Source organism: Thunnus thynnus, chromosome 20 (genome assembly GCF_963924715.1).
Source record: "Thunnus thynnus chromosome 20, fThuThy2.1, whole genome shotgun sequence".
Taxonomy (NCBI): domain Eukaryota; kingdom Metazoa; phylum Chordata; class Actinopteri; order Scombriformes; family Scombridae; genus Thunnus; species Thunnus thynnus.
The window spans coordinates 24841372-24859592 of NC_089536.1; the positions used below are offsets into that span (position 1 = coordinate 24841372).

The window sequence follows — 18221 nt, forward strand, 5'->3', positions numbered from 1 at the left end:
GTTCCTTGTGGAATAGGTGTGCATAGGCTACCCTCACCTGGATGAAATACTTTTTTTAAGTATGAGGTAAAGCACCATGCACAATCTTATGTACCATGCACAACCCTATCTGAGAGACATTTCCTGTACTTTCAACCACTCAAGGCTCTTAAAAGAGAAGGGTCAAGGTGAGGGTTGACATGGGGAGTTTCAGAATAACCCTTACTACCTTGCATTGAGAAGTCTGAAGCCTGTTTGGAGGTGTGAAGTTTGGCCATTGTCCAGAAATTTTTAAATTCTGGCTAAGAAGCGTGTTCTTTGATTGACTGTGGTGAGCACCTTTTCAGCTTGGCCCACTCTTGACATGTGGTTATTCACCACACAGCAAAGGTGTCTGACTCCTTAGCTGCAAGCACAGTGTCACCAACAACAACCAGGAGACCTTCTCAATTTTATCTTCGACCAGTATGGATTCCGTTTTTTCCTAAATGGAGTGTCAGTTTGTTATCAGTTATCAACCTGCTGACATTAAGTTTTGCACTCAGCGTACTTTCAACAAGACTTCAGGTCATTCACTTCAGAAAAAGAGAGGTCCGAGTACACTCTGTTGTGGGACCCTACAATTTATAGACCTAGGATGAGACATTGTCCCTCCAATATCTAGCTACTACTTGCTGCCTATCTTTCAGATAAGAGCTAACCCACTGCTGCATCATTAAAACCAATGGCTTTCAGTTTGGACAATAAAATAGCATGGTCAACCATATTAACTGCTTTCTGTAGATCTAACATTGCCATACCACAAAAATTCCCTTTGTACACTACCCCCCTGATGTAGTCAGTTAAATACAATAAACAGGTGTCGGTTTGAGATTTTCCAGACTGAAATTTGTATAGTAGATGTGTGAGGACAGGAATGCATTAATCAAATAGCCTGACACTTCTTATACTTGAATATAAACACCACAGTGGGTGCAGCCAACCCAACGACTTTAAAGGGAAAAGTCTAGTGCAAAACTGAATCATGCTTTTTCTTCTGGAGTTGCAACCCATCAGTGACTGAGTATAGCATTAATTTGTAATGTTTTTGTTTTGGCCAAAGGGTGGTGCATTGCATTAGTGATAAATTAAGTTAAGGTAGATGCCCCTTTTACCTTGGCTGAGCTATGATAACGCTAACCCACTGGCATTGTTGTACATTTTTTGTACCGTTTAAAAACTACTCTTTGGGGCCCACCCAGGCCCAAATGCAACCGCACCCATAGATAACTTCATCTGAATGCCATGGCCTGCTGTTGTCCAACCACCATCACTGTTTATCTACTTCCACTAGTCTTATCAATAGCCACCAGTTAGCAACACCTCTGTATGAGAAACTATACAAGAATCATATCTCTTGACATCAAATAAAGGAACATGGTTTCAATATGAATTTGTGTGTGAGTGTAAGAGTACAGGCCAAGTCTACAAGGTCAGTAGGTGTGCTAAGCTAAATAGCATGCTAACAACATGTTAAACTAACTACTGTAGCATGGTTACTGAGCCTAAACCAAATCAAACCATCTTCTTCAGCTACCTCACGTTGGCAATCCACAAAGCATACACCTCTGTGTATAATATCACTGGCTATCAACATTAGCTAACAGCATGTTAAGCTAGCCTTACATTGAGCTTACTAGCATACTGCCATCACTGACAACATGCTTTTAAAACAAACAACACAACATACACCTCTGTCTATTGCATCACCAGATAACATTATAAGTTTCAGATTCCACACTTACCTATCGCCATCACTCACTTTTCTTCTTACCGACAGTCAATCACTGGAGCTGGCTGCAGTGTCTGCCATGTTTTTTTTACTGCCTGTATTGGGCTCTGCTCTCTTATACCCAGTTCGGTTAACAGGTAAAAAAACTGATCTGCCAACAAAACCCCTTCAGCCAACCTCCACTGAGCGGACCTTTAGTTTCTACCCTCCGCTTCTGCTGTCAGTATCTAAACTTTTTCTTCTAAATGGGCCATTTCCTGTCACATCCTCCCATGGTACTGTCAACTCACAAAATATAAAACACGCTCATGTTTCTGACCACAACACAAGGTCTGGTCTTAGTAGCAGCTATCTCCTGAGGTACCATGAGCTGTTTTCCTAAATCTACTCTCATTGCTTCTCCTTCTTCTTTTGGTTTTAAGGCAGGTTGCAACAATTGCTTATAAAGTGCATATCGCCACCTACTGCACCGGAGTATGTAGTATTAGATATTATCCCTGGAATACTTTACATCATTAGGTAAATAAATCATTCTTAAATGATCGTTTTAATTAAAAAAAGAAAAAAACCTCACTAAAATCTATGCTATAATCTTATCTCCTTCAAATAATCCACAACAGCTTTCTGTGTGTCCTGTACCTACTCTCATTTCCCTGTCCCTTCCTGCCTTTAGCTGCCCTCCATCATGCCTGTTTTCAATTGCTTGCTGCTGTTTCTTCATTTCTACACTTTCCCAATTCACCCACTGACCTTGGATTGCATGAGAGACTGCTTATGCACACCTAAGCAGCCTCTTCTTGGCTCTGAATCTTCTCTACAACCAGTTTCCAGCTACTGTTGCTGCCGTTATCATGCTGATCAGATTATATGAACTCCAACAACATGACAAGACAAAAGAAAACTATGAGCAAACACAACTTTATGGATTATGGATGGACTAGATCCAAAGTGGAAAAAGAGTGCAGCAGCACATCAGTGCAGAAGGTAATGTTTCACCATGATAGGTAAGAGAAATTTCTCCTGCAATGGTCATCTCCACTGGGGCCAAATCTGTTTAGTACGATGCTTGAGGCCCATCAAACAGTCTCTGTTGTGTAGTGTTGGCTGTCAGAAGCCATCTCTTCCACTCTGCAGGCACTGATCCAACCACTGGGAGGCCTCTTCTCATAAGATCTGCCCCCACTCTACATTAGCTTCTGCAAAACTGAGAATCTTATTTCCACCTCCAGTGAAAGGTTAGGTGCATTCAAAACAAGCTGGCAATGTGCTATTGGATATCCATTTTCTTCCCATAAACCTGCTTGCAGCAAATCGTTCGTGGCCCTGCCGGTGCTGTATGTGCTCCATTAATTGGTTTTCGATCAGTGATTGTCACTTGAAGAAGAGTTCGCTACCTGCCAGACAACGTACCTGCCAATTAACCTCCTCTATTGATTCAGAGAGGGGCTTAGCCGGAGTATTCACAAAAAAAAAAAAAATTAATAAATAAATAAAACATTTAAGGGGATTTATCACAACGCTGCTTTTTGGACTTTGCGACTGGCGGCTAAAATTCTATAATTGGTGCTTGGGTCTTGTCTCTGTGGGATGTAAGAAAATTGTTAATCAGCTCACAAGCTGCTAGAAAAACTGCAGCCGCTTGTTTGATTGCTGGAAACAAAAGTGGCTATCAAACAAGAGTGTGAGGAGGGGCAAACACAGGATTAAATTAAATTCCTGTGATGAGAAGCTGTGACAAAATGGTCTGACGGAGGTTGAGAGCCTCGAAAAACAGAGCATCAGATGTGGAGATGTACGATAAGGTCTGATGATTACATCGGATGCTTGCACATTCAAGATCAAGAGCTGTCCTCCATGCTTTATTAAAAGCAAAAAGCACAAGAATAATCCTAACAGGAGCAGTGCAGTGCCTTATTCAACACTTGTGCCGACAAGTTTTATCCCATTGAATCAGAAGAGTTGCTTCTCTGACTCTCTTTGAGTAAATGCAGTTTTTAAATTCTATACTTACCTCTGGTATCCAGCCATGCAGAATTGTGGTTTTATTTGTCCAGGTTTTCAGAAATCTGTCCCTGAGACCTCATTGTCAACAGTTTTCTGAGAACCTATTTACTGCCAAATAGTCTCTATGAAGCTGCTGACAGTGTGTTCTGTGGATTAGTAACATTTTTGCATTCTTAAACCAAACCTCACTCACTTTTTGGCATGTGGAATGTTCGTATCAGCGCCCCAAGTCGGACTTAACTGCACAGTTGTCGTCAATTAAATAATTTCGTCTTGATGAATGCCACCTTCATTGAGAACGTTTGCACGATTGTGAGATTTGATCATTAGCATAATTGATCAACAAATGACTATGTAAGGCTACTAGTTCTGCTAAATTTAAAGGCAAGTTTAGTAGTGTCAGTGGTGGTATTAGGAGATCTGAAGAAATGAGAAAATATTACTACAGCTGGCATGAGAGCAGCACTGTCCAGAGACAGAAAGAAAGATGGAAGGGTTTGACATGAAGTTAGATAGACATTAGTCCAGGTAATCTTACACATAAACCATGATCAGCTGTTTGATTGTGAAAACGTCAAACCTCTATTGGCAGTGATACCCATGATGATGATGATGCATACACTGACACAATGAACAGCATTTTTAACAATGTATTTTATTATTTTTGGTTCAGTTTATTGCTGTAACATATTTAACTCATTCACGTGATTATAGACCTCAAGTCAAACAAGTGCTGGGGACATGTTTTGGTTCCGGACCTTTGTAACATGTCATCTCCTCTCTCTCCCCTTGTTTTCTGTTTGTCTGTTCTGTCATCTGTTAATAAACTTGCAAAAAAAAAGCAAATAAGGGGAAAAAAACATGAAAAAAAGAAAAAACTAAAAAAGGGTTTAAAAAGTTTTCCCCATGTGGAGAAAGGTGACTGACTGTATGAGTTGTATGACATACCTGAATCACTCATCATTCATTCAATTTACTCATCATTGTGAATATTATTTTTACCCAAGAGGAAATTCTAAGTATGAGAATGTCATAAGTAAGCTGTTCAATTGTTAAATATCATTTTTCCATGCATTGAATTCCATTTACTTCCACTGTTTTAGAGCGGAGGCAGAAATCTATGTGGCTCAAAACCTGCGAACATAAAACCAAAGCCTGCATGCCAAGATACCACTGGAGGTAAATTAGAAAATAGTGTTTTCATATTGTGGTGAACTGGCCCTTTAACTGAGCTATATATTTGCAAATCATCTTGAAAATGCTGCTAAATCCTCATTATTTAGAAGAAATGTTTTACATAAGAGCTTTAATTGGTTAGAAACCAGCCTAATTGTTGGATGTGTAACAATGACTAATACAATTATAAGCGTCACTCATCCTGATTATTTTCCCCTATACAGTATAAGTAGGCAGTTAAACATTTTAATCCTAAATCAACAACAACAAAGTCTTCTAATAAGGATCCCTGGGACAGAATCTTATCAAACGGAGGGCTGTGTCTGTAATGAGTGTGTGTGTGTGTGTTTGAGCTCCATAAAAGCATCCCTCTGTCTGTATCTCTGAGCTCTGTCATCGCTCTCTGCCCTGAAGTTGCCCTCTCTGTAGCTCCACCCTCTCTCTCTTGTCTATCTCTTACTCTCTCAGTCCTCCTCCACATCGTCATCCATTGCTGCCTCCATATCTTTGTGATTAGCCCCAGGTGGTCTCCAACTCCAAACTCTGCCCTGTTACATCACTCAAACTAGGAGAGTAGCAGCAGGATTACTCGATATATATATACACCCAAACCCTAAGTTGTGTTGGCACACGGGGGCCTCGTCTAGGAAGAGAGAGCTGGCAGTGTAAGGTTTAGGAGGTGTGAGCAACCTGAGGGGATATTGACAAAACAATTTTATCTCAATGTTATGTGTACTTGTTTATTCCTGAGCTTTTGTTCGCATCACACCGTTGTCATGGAACTGTAGGTTTTCAAACTCTTTCAACCAAAATGTATGTAAAGTCCTTCAAGTGCTACAGTCCAAACTGAGTAAACTCCAACTGCTGATTAAGATCATGTGCTCTGATAAAAAGCTCTGGGAAAAAATTGTTTTGTCAACTGCTGTTTCCAAGGTCAAGCATGTACTGTCAAAATTAACCTGGGGGGAGTTTACATCCCACAAATAAACACTAACACTATATTTTATAGGCTTATGCCAGTATATTTGGGACTCTATATTTAAATTTGACCACTTTTAATCAAACAAAAGAAATAAATAGACCAGACTAATTAAAGGTATAAAATGCATGATTTTCCTAAAAAACAATGTATAGACTCTACATCAATATAAGAGATTGCTAAAAGCATAGAAAGATGGCTTTGGAAATTTCAGGGTTACATGTAGTGCACGTTTTAACGGCCAAGGTATGGGTTCTGTTATCAGCCTCTGATGTCTTTTCTAAATAATTCTGTATTATCAACCATTGTTTCTGTTTTTAAAATACACAGGTATGCTGGGAAGACCTTTGGCTTTCTCATAATCTTCCAACATAATTAGTGTGCCAGACATTAAACTTTCACACCAAGGTTGGACCAACCAAAAGCTTATAATGATGTTCCACTGGTGGTATTTTTTACCTCATGCACTGATATTAAAGCCTGATCCTTGCATGACATGGAGTAGGATAGGGACCGTCTAAAAGTGCATGCAAATGGATGCCAAGGAAGCTTTTCAGATTTTTTTCATAGACACTTCAAACTAACTTTATTCAGTATTTTACATCTGGACTTCCTCCCATTGCACAACCTACTTTAAAAAAATAAAATAATGCAAATTATTCCACAATATGGCCGTTATTGTCGTTTTTTTGTCAATAGCTTTCTTTTGTTTATAGGAAATCACTCACTATGGCCCAATGCAATTCTGATTTGTATTTTTTCACTAACATTACATTCTATCTCCACTATTTATTTCCATCCAGACCATTAACAGTTAGACAGCTTTTATTCAGACTCAATTAACACTTTTTTATGTATGAGGAGTATAAATGGCAGTGCAACAAAACAAAACAATAAAACAAAGTAAAACTATTTAATACAGATTTATATCAGCATTTATGATATAAATCCAAATACAGATATTTTGTGACATCGACTGCCTTTGCAACATTCACAGTGCGACATAATTTTGGTCTACATTAAAATTATAAAAGCAATTTATTTTGTGAGCCGAATCAAAGCTTTCTTTTGTTGGTCTCCTAAAACATTCTGTATATAGTCCTACAGTATGTTGTATATCTGTGGAGAAAAAAAAGTGTCTGTGTAGATTTCTTGTGGCAGGAAGGTTTGTACGAGATAAGAGGAAATAACAGGAAACAGGAAATAAATGCAAAGTCACTGGAAATGGATCCGGCTTCTTATGGCACTTATCCATTGATGGATCTGGCCAATTCCTAATCCTGATTTACTCGAGACATTTACTGGAGTCTCAAGGTACTGGCAAGCTTCAAATGCTCTTATTAAGAAAGGTTTTAGTTGAGTTTAAACAATTTAAAGTATTTGTATTTTGTTTCTATCTATATTTATAATTATTTGGTGATGGCGGTAAACTTGTGTCAGAAGGTGTATGTTATTAAATACAGACAGGACCTGTACCAATGAATTATAACCATTTCACAGGAAGCACTATCATTATTATTCAAACAAATGATGTTCTCAAACACAATACTCACTCTCAGTATTGTCACATAACTCCAGGCATTGAACGTCGGCTCTGCTTTTTCATTCTATCTTCGGTCCTTTGACATTATAATAGGTTTAAATTGACTGTTACAACACAGCAGGCACTCTCCTTGTAAGTTTGGAAACATTTTAATAAGATCTTTTCTTTGTGTATTTGCATCCCTGTGTTAATTGAAGTTCGCTTGAATTATCAAATCATACTCCAGACACAAAATAATGAGTGCATAAATTAAATAAAGCACACAGTGTGCTTCCATTAATTACAGTAAAATGAACAAACTAATATACAATTCTAAGACCCGGTATTGGAATAAATGGTTCGTGTTTGCTCTGAGAAAGAACCACAACACTTTAGGGAAACTGACGGCATACTTTTTGACCCTGACTGAAGATTTAACATGAAGACGTGGCTGAGGAAGAGGAGGAAACCAACAGCACTTAAGAGTCGTATCTGACCTTTATACAAATTTCAAGCTAATTGAAAGGCTCAAAAAGGATGAGCTATATTTCCAAAGGTCAGCTGTAGTGAACCTGGCTTGAGAATAGGATCACATTTGCTTTGCTAACCTTTGGGTGAAAATGTTCTATGATGTTGGACTGCAATTTCTGATCTGTGCTGAGAGACTTCCAGGGAGGTGAAATGTGCCATTAACAGGTGAAAAGAAGCGTAGAGGGCTCAGAGCTCTGATAGCACTACCGTACCAGCGCTGGAGCCTTACAGCGATGTTATTGCTTCTCCCAGTTAGGGAGTCGAATTATTTCCATTTCAATTCCTACAATATTATTCCAACTGCCAATCAAATACACCAGTAACAACTTTTGTTAAGAACTCCTCTAACACTCAGATGTGATAAATAATTCAAAAACTAGATCTGTCAGCCGTCTCCTCAGTTGCTTCTCTGATAATCTCTAATAAGTAAAATATGAAAAAGCTGAAGTGTAGATGAGGATGAGGATGAGGTTATAATTGTAATGAGTTATTGCTCACAGAGAGTAAGTGTTGAATGACGTGCCCTATAATGCGTATATCACATATGACTGAAAATCCAGAGCACAAACTGTTCACTATTCAATCAAATCTTTTATCATCACTCACTGTCCGAGCAGCCTAGGTAGGAATATGTTCCATCAACATTATTTCTCTCTGCCTCATTAAATTGGGCTTCATTTGCAGTGAAAAGCCTTCCGTTCTCTTTTATTTCCAAGCTATGAAATCCTGCCTGCTGCAGAGCAAGGTAACAAAAGGTTGGGAATTCTCCGCACAGCCACGAGAGGATCATGAATAGCGTTTAACTGCTCCAGCTGTTGTATGGCGGTTAGTAAAGCAAGCGCGCTGTGGAGGACTGCTAGAAGAGATAGCTGAGATATTAACGTAGGAGCAAACCACCCAGAGGTTGGTGCCTGAGGGAAGGACAAGCAGCCACTTATTTATGTATGCCTGGACATGCTGGGAAAGCCACAGTTTGCTTTGGGAAACAGATGCCTTTATTTACTGTGCACACACACTGTAATACCACACCATCTCACTGTGTTGTATTGTATTTATTCCCTAGGTCCCTAATCCCAACTTCAGTCCTCACTACTACATGCCAACTTTAATCCTTAACCCTAATTTGGAATGTTAAGATTTACTTAGGATCATGTCAAAAAATCCACTTATTTTGGTTGCTCATAATCCAGTCTAATCTACATGGCAAAGGCTGAATATTCAAGCTAATATGGAAGCAACTCAGACTGGCTGGCTCCATAGAGACTAGGACTGCACTGAAATTAGGGCTGCAACTAACCATTATTTTCATATTGATTAATCTGTTGATTATTTTCTAAATTAACTGATTAGTCGTTTAGTCTATAGAATGGCAAAAAATAATGAAAAATGTTGAATGTTGTGTTGATGTTTCCTCAAGCCCAATGTGACGCCTTCAAATGCCTTTTGTCCTGATCAATCACTCAAAGACATTCAGTTTGTGATCATAGAGGACTAAAGAAACCAGAAAATATTTACATTTGAGGAGATGGAACAAGAACGTACGGATATTTTTTCTTAAAAAATGACTCAAACTCTATTAATTGACTAATCATCGCAGTTCTAATTGAAATCAACGGATAAACACAACTTCACTATAGACATACAATACCTATGACAGCTAAATTCGTTTTTATAATGTGTCTTGGTGGGGATTAAGGAAATGAGTGCTCCATTAAGAAGGTATTATGACTTAAGCGTGGTGTGTTTGCCTTCACTGAAAGGTCTCTGGATTAACACTGAGCTGTGATGGCTGCTGATTCCCCACCCCACCTTACTGCTCCATCCCCCATGCCCAAATCTGGATTTTGAGCGATTTTTCAACATACTGAAGGATCACTGTGTTTACCCTTGTGGTATAACTAGAGTGCTTGAACCAGCAAAGTCAGAGGTCCAAAATATCCAAAGTTTGAATTCCAACATTTTCATTTCCTGTATATTTATTCGATGCCTTTGGCAAATGCTTTCCACTGACACCTTAGGCAAAATATTTCTGCTTGTTTTTTCTTCTACATTCTACAGGAATACACAATAAATGAGAACTCAGAAGAAATGAAAGTTAGAAACAGTTTCCTTCCATCTTTGATTGATTTCACAGTATTAATGTTTTGCAGTATCTATGATCATAAAAGAAGCAATCATCCTGTCCAACTGACTGAGGAACAGCAGATTCACTTTGTTTGCCTTGTCTCAAATCAACATCCAACAAACTCCCAAACGGCAGTTGGTGAGCACTCTGACAACAAAAAAAACAAGTTTATCTGAAAAGGCTGAATCTTCACCACTCATCTTTCAAACCTTGTCGCCAGACAAAAATGCTGATACTGGAAAATTCCACATCGGATTATGATCAATGTTTTTTTCAGCCCCAATGCCAATGTTTTTAAAATCCTCGCTTTATGCAATATCTGTGGAAGGCACCTACAGTATGGTTATGGTTACACAACTAAAACGCTTGGTTAAGATCAGGGAAAGATCATGGTTACGGTTAATATAAGGGAAAACATAAATAAAGTTTCTGCTTTTGTATTAAACGTTGGCATTGGCTGTGAAGTGTGAGGTGCAGATTTGTATAACGCCGATGAAATTCTTCGAGATACTGTGCTGGTCTGTCACAACAAATACACAAGCATCAATGGTCTGCAAGCAGTTGGGGTATGATGAAGACCATCAGGTGAAGCTTACTCACCCTATAAAACAGCTAATGACTACATCAACAGGTAAAAAAATCAGGATTTTAATTTATTCACCTGCCATCTCCATGTTCTCTTATATTTGCTGGCATATTTGAGAATCTTTACATAAGTCATTTGTGAAACTGGCGCTTTAGTTTGGAAACTAGCAAAAAATCAGGCTAGTGTGTGCTACTATGGCTCACACAGCTATACTCTCAATTGAAAGTAATGGCCAAGTGTGATGTTGCAACTTGTACATTTAGGTTGAAATCAGGTTTAAAGTTCCAATTCAAGACATTAGTTCAGCTTTTTGAACTCTACAGATCAACCCTTTCCTTTACCTCTTATTGTAACTTGATACTTGCTCTTTGATCATAAGAAATCTTGCTCACCTTAGACAAAAGTTAATCTTGATGCTTGCAGAAGTGACTACCAGCAAAATGTCCTCTGTTTGAATTTTCCTAATTGATCTATCTGTGTGCAGACATTGGATGGAAACACACACACACACACACACACACACACACAGCTGCAGGCTTTATCAAAAGCACCTCAGCTCAGCAGAAAACACAATCTTGGGAAAATAATTGGCCTGACACGCAGATACACAACAAGATGGAAAAGGTGGAGGGAACAGTGAGCTGCCGTCAATCAATCAGAGGAAAAAGCGTCAGCTGTGTGGGAAGGACGGAGAGGCCTTGTCAGAATGAGAAAATAAAACTATTGCCAATGGCAAGGTGGCCTGATGTTATCTTAAATATGTAATAAGCTCTGACTACGGGATCAAGCACACAATGTGGTTAAAGTGTATGCAGACAAATCAGTATTCTGTGGGAAACTTCCATGCATCAAAGGTGCTGCGTACTGTTTTGAGGCTTACCTGGAACAAAGCTCCCCTGCACCACCTCCTTGTACGCCCACCATCCTTCGTGAATTTTCGGCGGATTCGGTTGTGCTGTGAGGTGAGAGGAGGAAACACAGAAACAGGGACATCAATCACACAAGAAAGCGAAAACACCGTCCTGCTGCGTTCAGATGCTCTCCAACTGAAACACTGCTTTTTTTTTTCTCCCTGCCCTCATCATTTCCAGACACCCTGCTAACCTTCTCAGCAAGAGGCCTCAGTAAAGCAAGTCTCCAGAGACGGCCCGGGAGCAAACAGGCCTGCGATTGGAATTCAACCTCTCGTTTCAGTCAACACACACACAAGCAAACTCCCCCGTGATGCAATGACTCCCTGGGCATTAGTATGGAAATGCATTCTGTCATGTTGTGTGAGCTGTGGAAGAAAGCCCCAGATTAGAGCAGGGTGGTACAGTATAATTGAGGTGACTAAGTAAAGGTCTCAGTACAAAGACAGAGTTGTGACCGAGAATTACCCACCGAGCCTTCAGGATATTGCTTTTCACACCTCAACTTTTTTTTCTTTTCTATTCATTCACTGAACGCGCAAAGCGGCGCTTAATCGAGGGTCCAGAGGTTGCCCTGCCTGCTTGTCTTTAATGGAAGTTGAGGTGGCCGAACAACCCCTCCTCCCCCTGCTATCCCCTCCAAACAGCCTTGCTGCATTATCACTGGAGAGCAGGTTCAATTTCAGAGGGGTGGGCCAGTTGGACATGGTCCAAAAAAGGCAACTTTCTCACAAAGCAATCTGCAGCCAAAAGCTGAAAAGAAAGAAAAATAGCAGTTGGCCTCCAAAGAAAAAAAAGTGTATCCTCTTTGTCAACTTGTTTCTCAAAATGATGAATTGTTTCTTCTTCTTTGATGGTAAATGAACTTGAAGAAAACACCACTTTTGATTGGAGTGTACCTAAATCAGTGCACCAGCAGCAGCAGTGAGTTGCACTTTCAAAGCCATTAGAGGGAGGCTGGCCTCCTGCCCAGTGCTGCTGGACCCTGGCAGTACTTTCACTTAAACTGCTCGGAGGAACACAAGATCATTCATAAAGTTTTTATGTAGTCAATTTTCCAAAAAGAGGGAGACTGAAAAATAAAATCAGAATCACTTTCTGCCAGCACAGTTTGTTTTCTAACACATTCTTCCGCTTTTGGATGAGAGAGCAGAGTACGATTACATGTTAAAACTGCTATGTGCCGCACTTCAGACGCCATAGCATTGTAAAATTCATTGTGACACTTTGTTGTAGTTATTATCATAAAAAGAGACTGCCTGAGATGACTGGAGTGTCTATATCTCTCCAGTGGGATGATTAGTGTTGTTTCTCAAAATTAAAAACACTTCTTCCATAAACCCTCTTTACTTTCTGTGCAAACAAAATGTCTCTACTTCATTTTACATATTGGAAAGCAGTATCTTCATTTCATTCTTGTGCCATAAAATAAATCTTTATTTGCTCTGTAAAGCACTAGAGTGGATTTTAAACTGAATGCAACCTGAATACATACATACATACATACATATATATATATATATATATATATATATGTACACACACACATTACTTCACTAATCACTCAATCACTCAACAGCAAAAGTAATTAGTTACATTATGTTCTGTTGCTCAGTCTTTCTCCTTTAAAGGTGCTTTCCAACAACTCCAAAGCTGTCACGTCACATATTGTACATATTGAGCATGTGTAGAATTGAAAAGAAGATATTGTGATTGACGGAGTAGTCAGCCCACGGTTTGTAGCTAATTACTTAACATTAACAGCTAGCTTAGCCCCACAGTACAGCCCTCTAGAAGTCTCATCCTCACAATGAGGCTGCTGGGTTCATACAACTAGCCATACAACTAATGGTTAGCTAACCTGCTTACAAAACATAGCACCTAAATAAAACAACTTTAGAGCAACTAGTGGGTGCATTCCTCCTCTTTTGGCAGAGGCGTCTCACACTTTCAGCCCCTGTGCTAAGCTAACACGTCTGGACCAAGCAACATCTACCACAATTTGATGCTGAAGCCAATGTGGAAGTACCTTAAAGTGCCACCAATGGCCGCTAGATGCTCCAATAGACTCCCATTCAGAATGTGTCAACTTCTCTTTAGAAATACTCAGTCATTTTTTTCAATGTGTCATTATGGTCTCAGTCTCTAAATTCAGGCCCTCTAATAAGTGTGCTGGTGGTCATTTTGGAAATCATTGCTCCATTAATAAGATTTGAAGACTTATAGTAGCTTCCATGTCCGCCATGTGGGTGTTGATTAACAGCTGTGATTGACAGTTGGCTCACCTGCTCTCCCCGGCTCCAAGACTCGTACTGAGTCAGACTATTGTCGCAATATTTCACTAAGTTTAATGTTACTTGATAATGAAACCTGCCCTGTTCACACAATTCAGCTAAAGTAGCTATGTTAGCCCAAGTGTGCAATGCTCTCAGTAAGCTAGTGTTAGCTTGGATCTGAGGTAGCGGGGTGTGTTTCAAGAGCGTGAAAGGCAACACCCTACGCTATGTCCATCTACATATACAGTCTGTAGTCTGGACCAGTCTTAACTGAACATGTAGCAGAGTACCAATTGCCATTACAAGTGTTAATTTCATACATTATTGGTCTGTACTTTACCATTATGTTATTTACAATTTTACTTTTTGTGTTCTTGTTCATAATATTACTTTACCCAGTGGCAGTGGTCTGTAAGGTGTAATATAAGCTGTTTCTTGTTTCTGTGGTTTGATTTATCTGTAATAAGATCTCAATTGTAATTTGTTGAGCCTGCCACAATAATGGAGTCATAGCTAGCTTTATTGTTTTCATGACCAACATAGCTTCATAGGCAATCTGGTGCATTTGCTAACAAGCAGTTTGCTAAATTAGCTAAACCCTTTCTTTGTTTTTAGTATTTTTTGGCTAGCTGTGAGATACCTAATATCATTCTGTTTACCAGGTATATACTTGCTTTTGTTTGTTGGAGCCAATATGGTGTAGATTGTATGCTTGTGTAATTACACAAGAGTATTTCCACAAATTCACAGAGAATTTGTGAATTTGTGGAAATACTCCCCTCCACAGCCACAACCAATGGTCAGAACTGTATGACCCGCTAGTAGTACCTTGGTCACCATGCCTCCACCTATTTCACAAGGGCACACATGAATTTTGTTGTGCTGTGACTTTGCACTTAAGGCTGGCAGAGGTTGCTATTGTTCTCGTTTCATTTAATGGTAATCTATTAAACACTATAGCAGCCAGTACAGTAGCCTATAACAACACGGTTAAAGATATTTTAAAATGTTGTACAGGTTACATTTAAATATACAGTAGCTAACCTTACTGCTGAATATCAAATACACTGTGATGGCGGTGTACCACTTTATCAACTATAGAATGTCTTCATCATGTTTTATGAGATAAAAGCTCTGCGTAAGAACAATAATGATTGGTCATGGAGAACAATAGCATGTAGTGTTACTTTGTGTGAGTTTGTGTATGTGTGTATAGGCGTGGTAGAGTGTGTGAGCGAGAGCCCTTGGGATTCTAGCTACTGTAAGTAATAATATAAAGGAGATTTGGAGGCCTGTGGACATGATCCTCTTACAAGCTACCGACAACAATACAGATACAATTCTGTCTCTCTTACTCACACTGCACATGTGCACTGTAATACAGCCTATAATAACACAGCTGCTGTCGCTGGAAAAAAAAAAAAGAATAAACCACCCTTTTTGGATTAATATACCCACTTTCCTTGTTATTTTAGTCTAATTAGAGTGAATGTGAAACAGTTTTATCACCATCAGTTTTAGATAAATTGCTGCTGAGATTGTACATTGATAAATTCTGTAAATTGAACCTTTCATGATCCCTGTGGGAAAACAAAGCTGTTGCAGTAGCCAAACAGCAGCACTAATTATAACAAAATATGTTATGCACAAATATGAAAATGTAAAAAGTGTGGAAATATATATACTATACATTTGTGCAAAATAAAAGGAGAATGAATTGTATATAAAGTATGACCAATGAAAAAGTATGTATTTTTATTACTATTGTTGTTTTTTGTTGTTTGTTGTGTGTAGGGCTAATCCTATGGCATCTGGAGTATGCCAGTAATTACAGATTTTTTAGTGCTCAGTTATAATCATCAGCTAATATGAATTAAGAAATTACATCTGTATTTAAGTTATCATTTCATAATTTAAAAAAAGAAATTACATTTTTTTTTAAATTATTATAAAAAAATTCAGTTCCATCCCTTTTTCATTCATGATGTCCAGTTAATCTTTATTCTTTCCTTTTTCATGCATTCTTCTGTTTCTTTTACATGATTATTGATCATGATAGTGTGCCTCCTATTTTCCTTTGTTTGTATATCTATGCTTTTGTTTTTTTTTCTTTTGCATTTTTATCAATTTATCTTTAAATTTCTTTCCTTTTTTTTCCCATTTGGGGGATATTAAATGTTTAAGCCGATGGCTTCCTGATTTCTTGTGTTTCATCAGCTTTTTATGCTATTTGTAAAAGTGAAAAAAAAAACATTAAAAAAAGTTAATAAATAAAAATTCAAACAAAATCATTAAAACAGCAAAAATGAAAAATAAAAACATTATTACAGTTGCAAATTCACAAAAAATATTAATTATTTACTGATTCTGTGTGTTAATGATGAGTTGCTAATGAATTTTAAGATGGATTTACAAAATTAATTTTCAAAATGTTCTATATTTTATTGCATTTATCTATTCATCTGCCTATCACATTCTATTATTCCATCTCACAGTTCATTAGCCACTCTCATTGTCCAACTGTTATAGATTGGTGGTAGACATGTGTGAGCTCAGAGTTCACATTGAGTTTATTAATGCATTATTTAAATAAAAATCATTGAATAATAGTTTCTTTTCCTAACTATGTCACTTGAATTGATTATAATTAAACACTGAAATTCTAAGTCTACATTTCTTACAGCACAACCCAGATATATATTCCTGTGGGTTTCTGTTGTCACTGGATAGGAAGTGGCAGCAACCAATAGATGAGACATAATCACTTCCTGCAGTTCATCAGAAAAGAGCCAGAGAGAAAAAGAGCAAAGCAGCATAACAATCACTGTCCTATTTCTCACAATATCTGGCTGTGGCCCCAAAACACATTTACTGACATCAGCAGAAAGGAAATGCCTCCGATCTATAAAGGGAAATGCAGACAAGACGCTAATGGGGGAGGGGGTCGGGGGGGCTGATGGATCACCATTTGTATGTATTTCCATGGATACTATACTGTACAGTGATGTTTAATTGATTAAGTAGTGTGTGAGGTAGCAGAAGAGTGTATTCTGCATACTGATAAATATATTAAAATGTTCTCCATTACTTATTAATATGAACTTTCCCTGTGTGATGTTGGAGCAACACCTACAAGCCCCTCACATAGTCAGAGGAAGTCGCATGACAGTACAGGCAAGGCTACAATATGCAAGTGTGATGCAAATCTGGCCATTTTGGAAACTTTAAAGGTTCCATCAATAATCTTTACTTGGCACTGCTTGCCTTCTTCTGCATTTCATTTCATTCAAAATAAACCACACCAAATGGAAAGTAACAAGTCTATCAACTTATCCACTGATTCAGACCAGAGCAAACCAATTATAGGTTTGAGAAAGACTACTTGGTTATGGTTAGGATGAGATTGTGGTTATGGGTAAAAATAGAAACCAACATTGACTGTTGGTAGGACATGGGATGACAACCGCAGTCTTAATACATCAAAACTCACTCCTAAAAGCGTTTCTGGTGCCTTAACATCATCAAGGTAATTCTACCTTACCTCTGAGAGAGAACAGTCATTATTAACATCACCGCAGGGGTTTGCTTGTCAGGAAAACATAATCATAAGTCGTTTTAAGCATTCAAACTAACAACCAGTGCAGTTGTCTCACTGGAGAAGATGATCTTGTTGAGGAATTATTCAGCCTCTAGATTTACATTTCAGTTGACTGCTTCATAAAGAGTACTTTGAGAAAAACACCTTTCAGTAGCCTGTAACTAACATCAACAGAATTTTTTCTCAATAAAGACAAGTTATATGGCTCTTTGTGGTGACATCATGTACAGAGGTGATGTACCACCATGCTTACTTTTGTCAAACACTCCTTTTAGACACTTTTTAGTAACTTTTACTGACAGTGATGTTTGGTCACTCTGTAATGGCAGTACGGCTGAATCATTATTATTAATTCAGGGCAGGTACTGCATACTATGTTCATTTCACGCCATGAGACAAATGAATGAGCTTTTCCCAGCAGGTAATGTGAAGTCATCTAATCAATCACTTAAATGGGAGACTACTGAGTTCCTTACAGAACAATGGCCGAGTAACAATTGGAGAAAAATCCATTATCTCCATTTTTAAACTGAAATACCTTTGTTAATCCAGGTTTTATTGGTGTAGGCTGTCAGAGCAGGTTTGGATTGGCATCTGTCAACTCTGTACATGTCTTGACTCTTAGTATAGAAGCTCCCAGACCTGCTGCTTTTGTCAATTCTATACAAACTACATATTTCAACACTGTGACCATAGCGATAGCGTTCTTTGTGTTTCTGTCAGCCTGTTACAATCAGCCTTCACATACAGCAGACTTATTCTG

The 18221-nt window shown here is 38.4% G+C and overlaps 1 protein-coding gene across 4 annotated transcripts in view; it reads right to left on the minus strand.

Moving 5' to 3' along the window:
• The window catches only part of ca10a (carbonic anhydrase Xa), a 257388-nt gene that overhangs the window by 198692 nt on the left and 40475 nt on the right, over window positions 1-18221 (minus strand). For 3 of the 4 annotated variants that reach the window (XM_067576439.1, XM_067576440.1, XM_067576441.1), the window contains one exon: window positions 11554-11628. In XM_067576439.1, coding sequence (XP_067432540.1) covers window positions 11554-11628 — 75 coding nt within the window. Of the gene's footprint in view, window positions 1-1763; window positions 2600-11553; window positions 11629-18221 lie in introns of those variants that run through there. The other variant, XM_067576442.1, reaches the window with a different exon arrangement.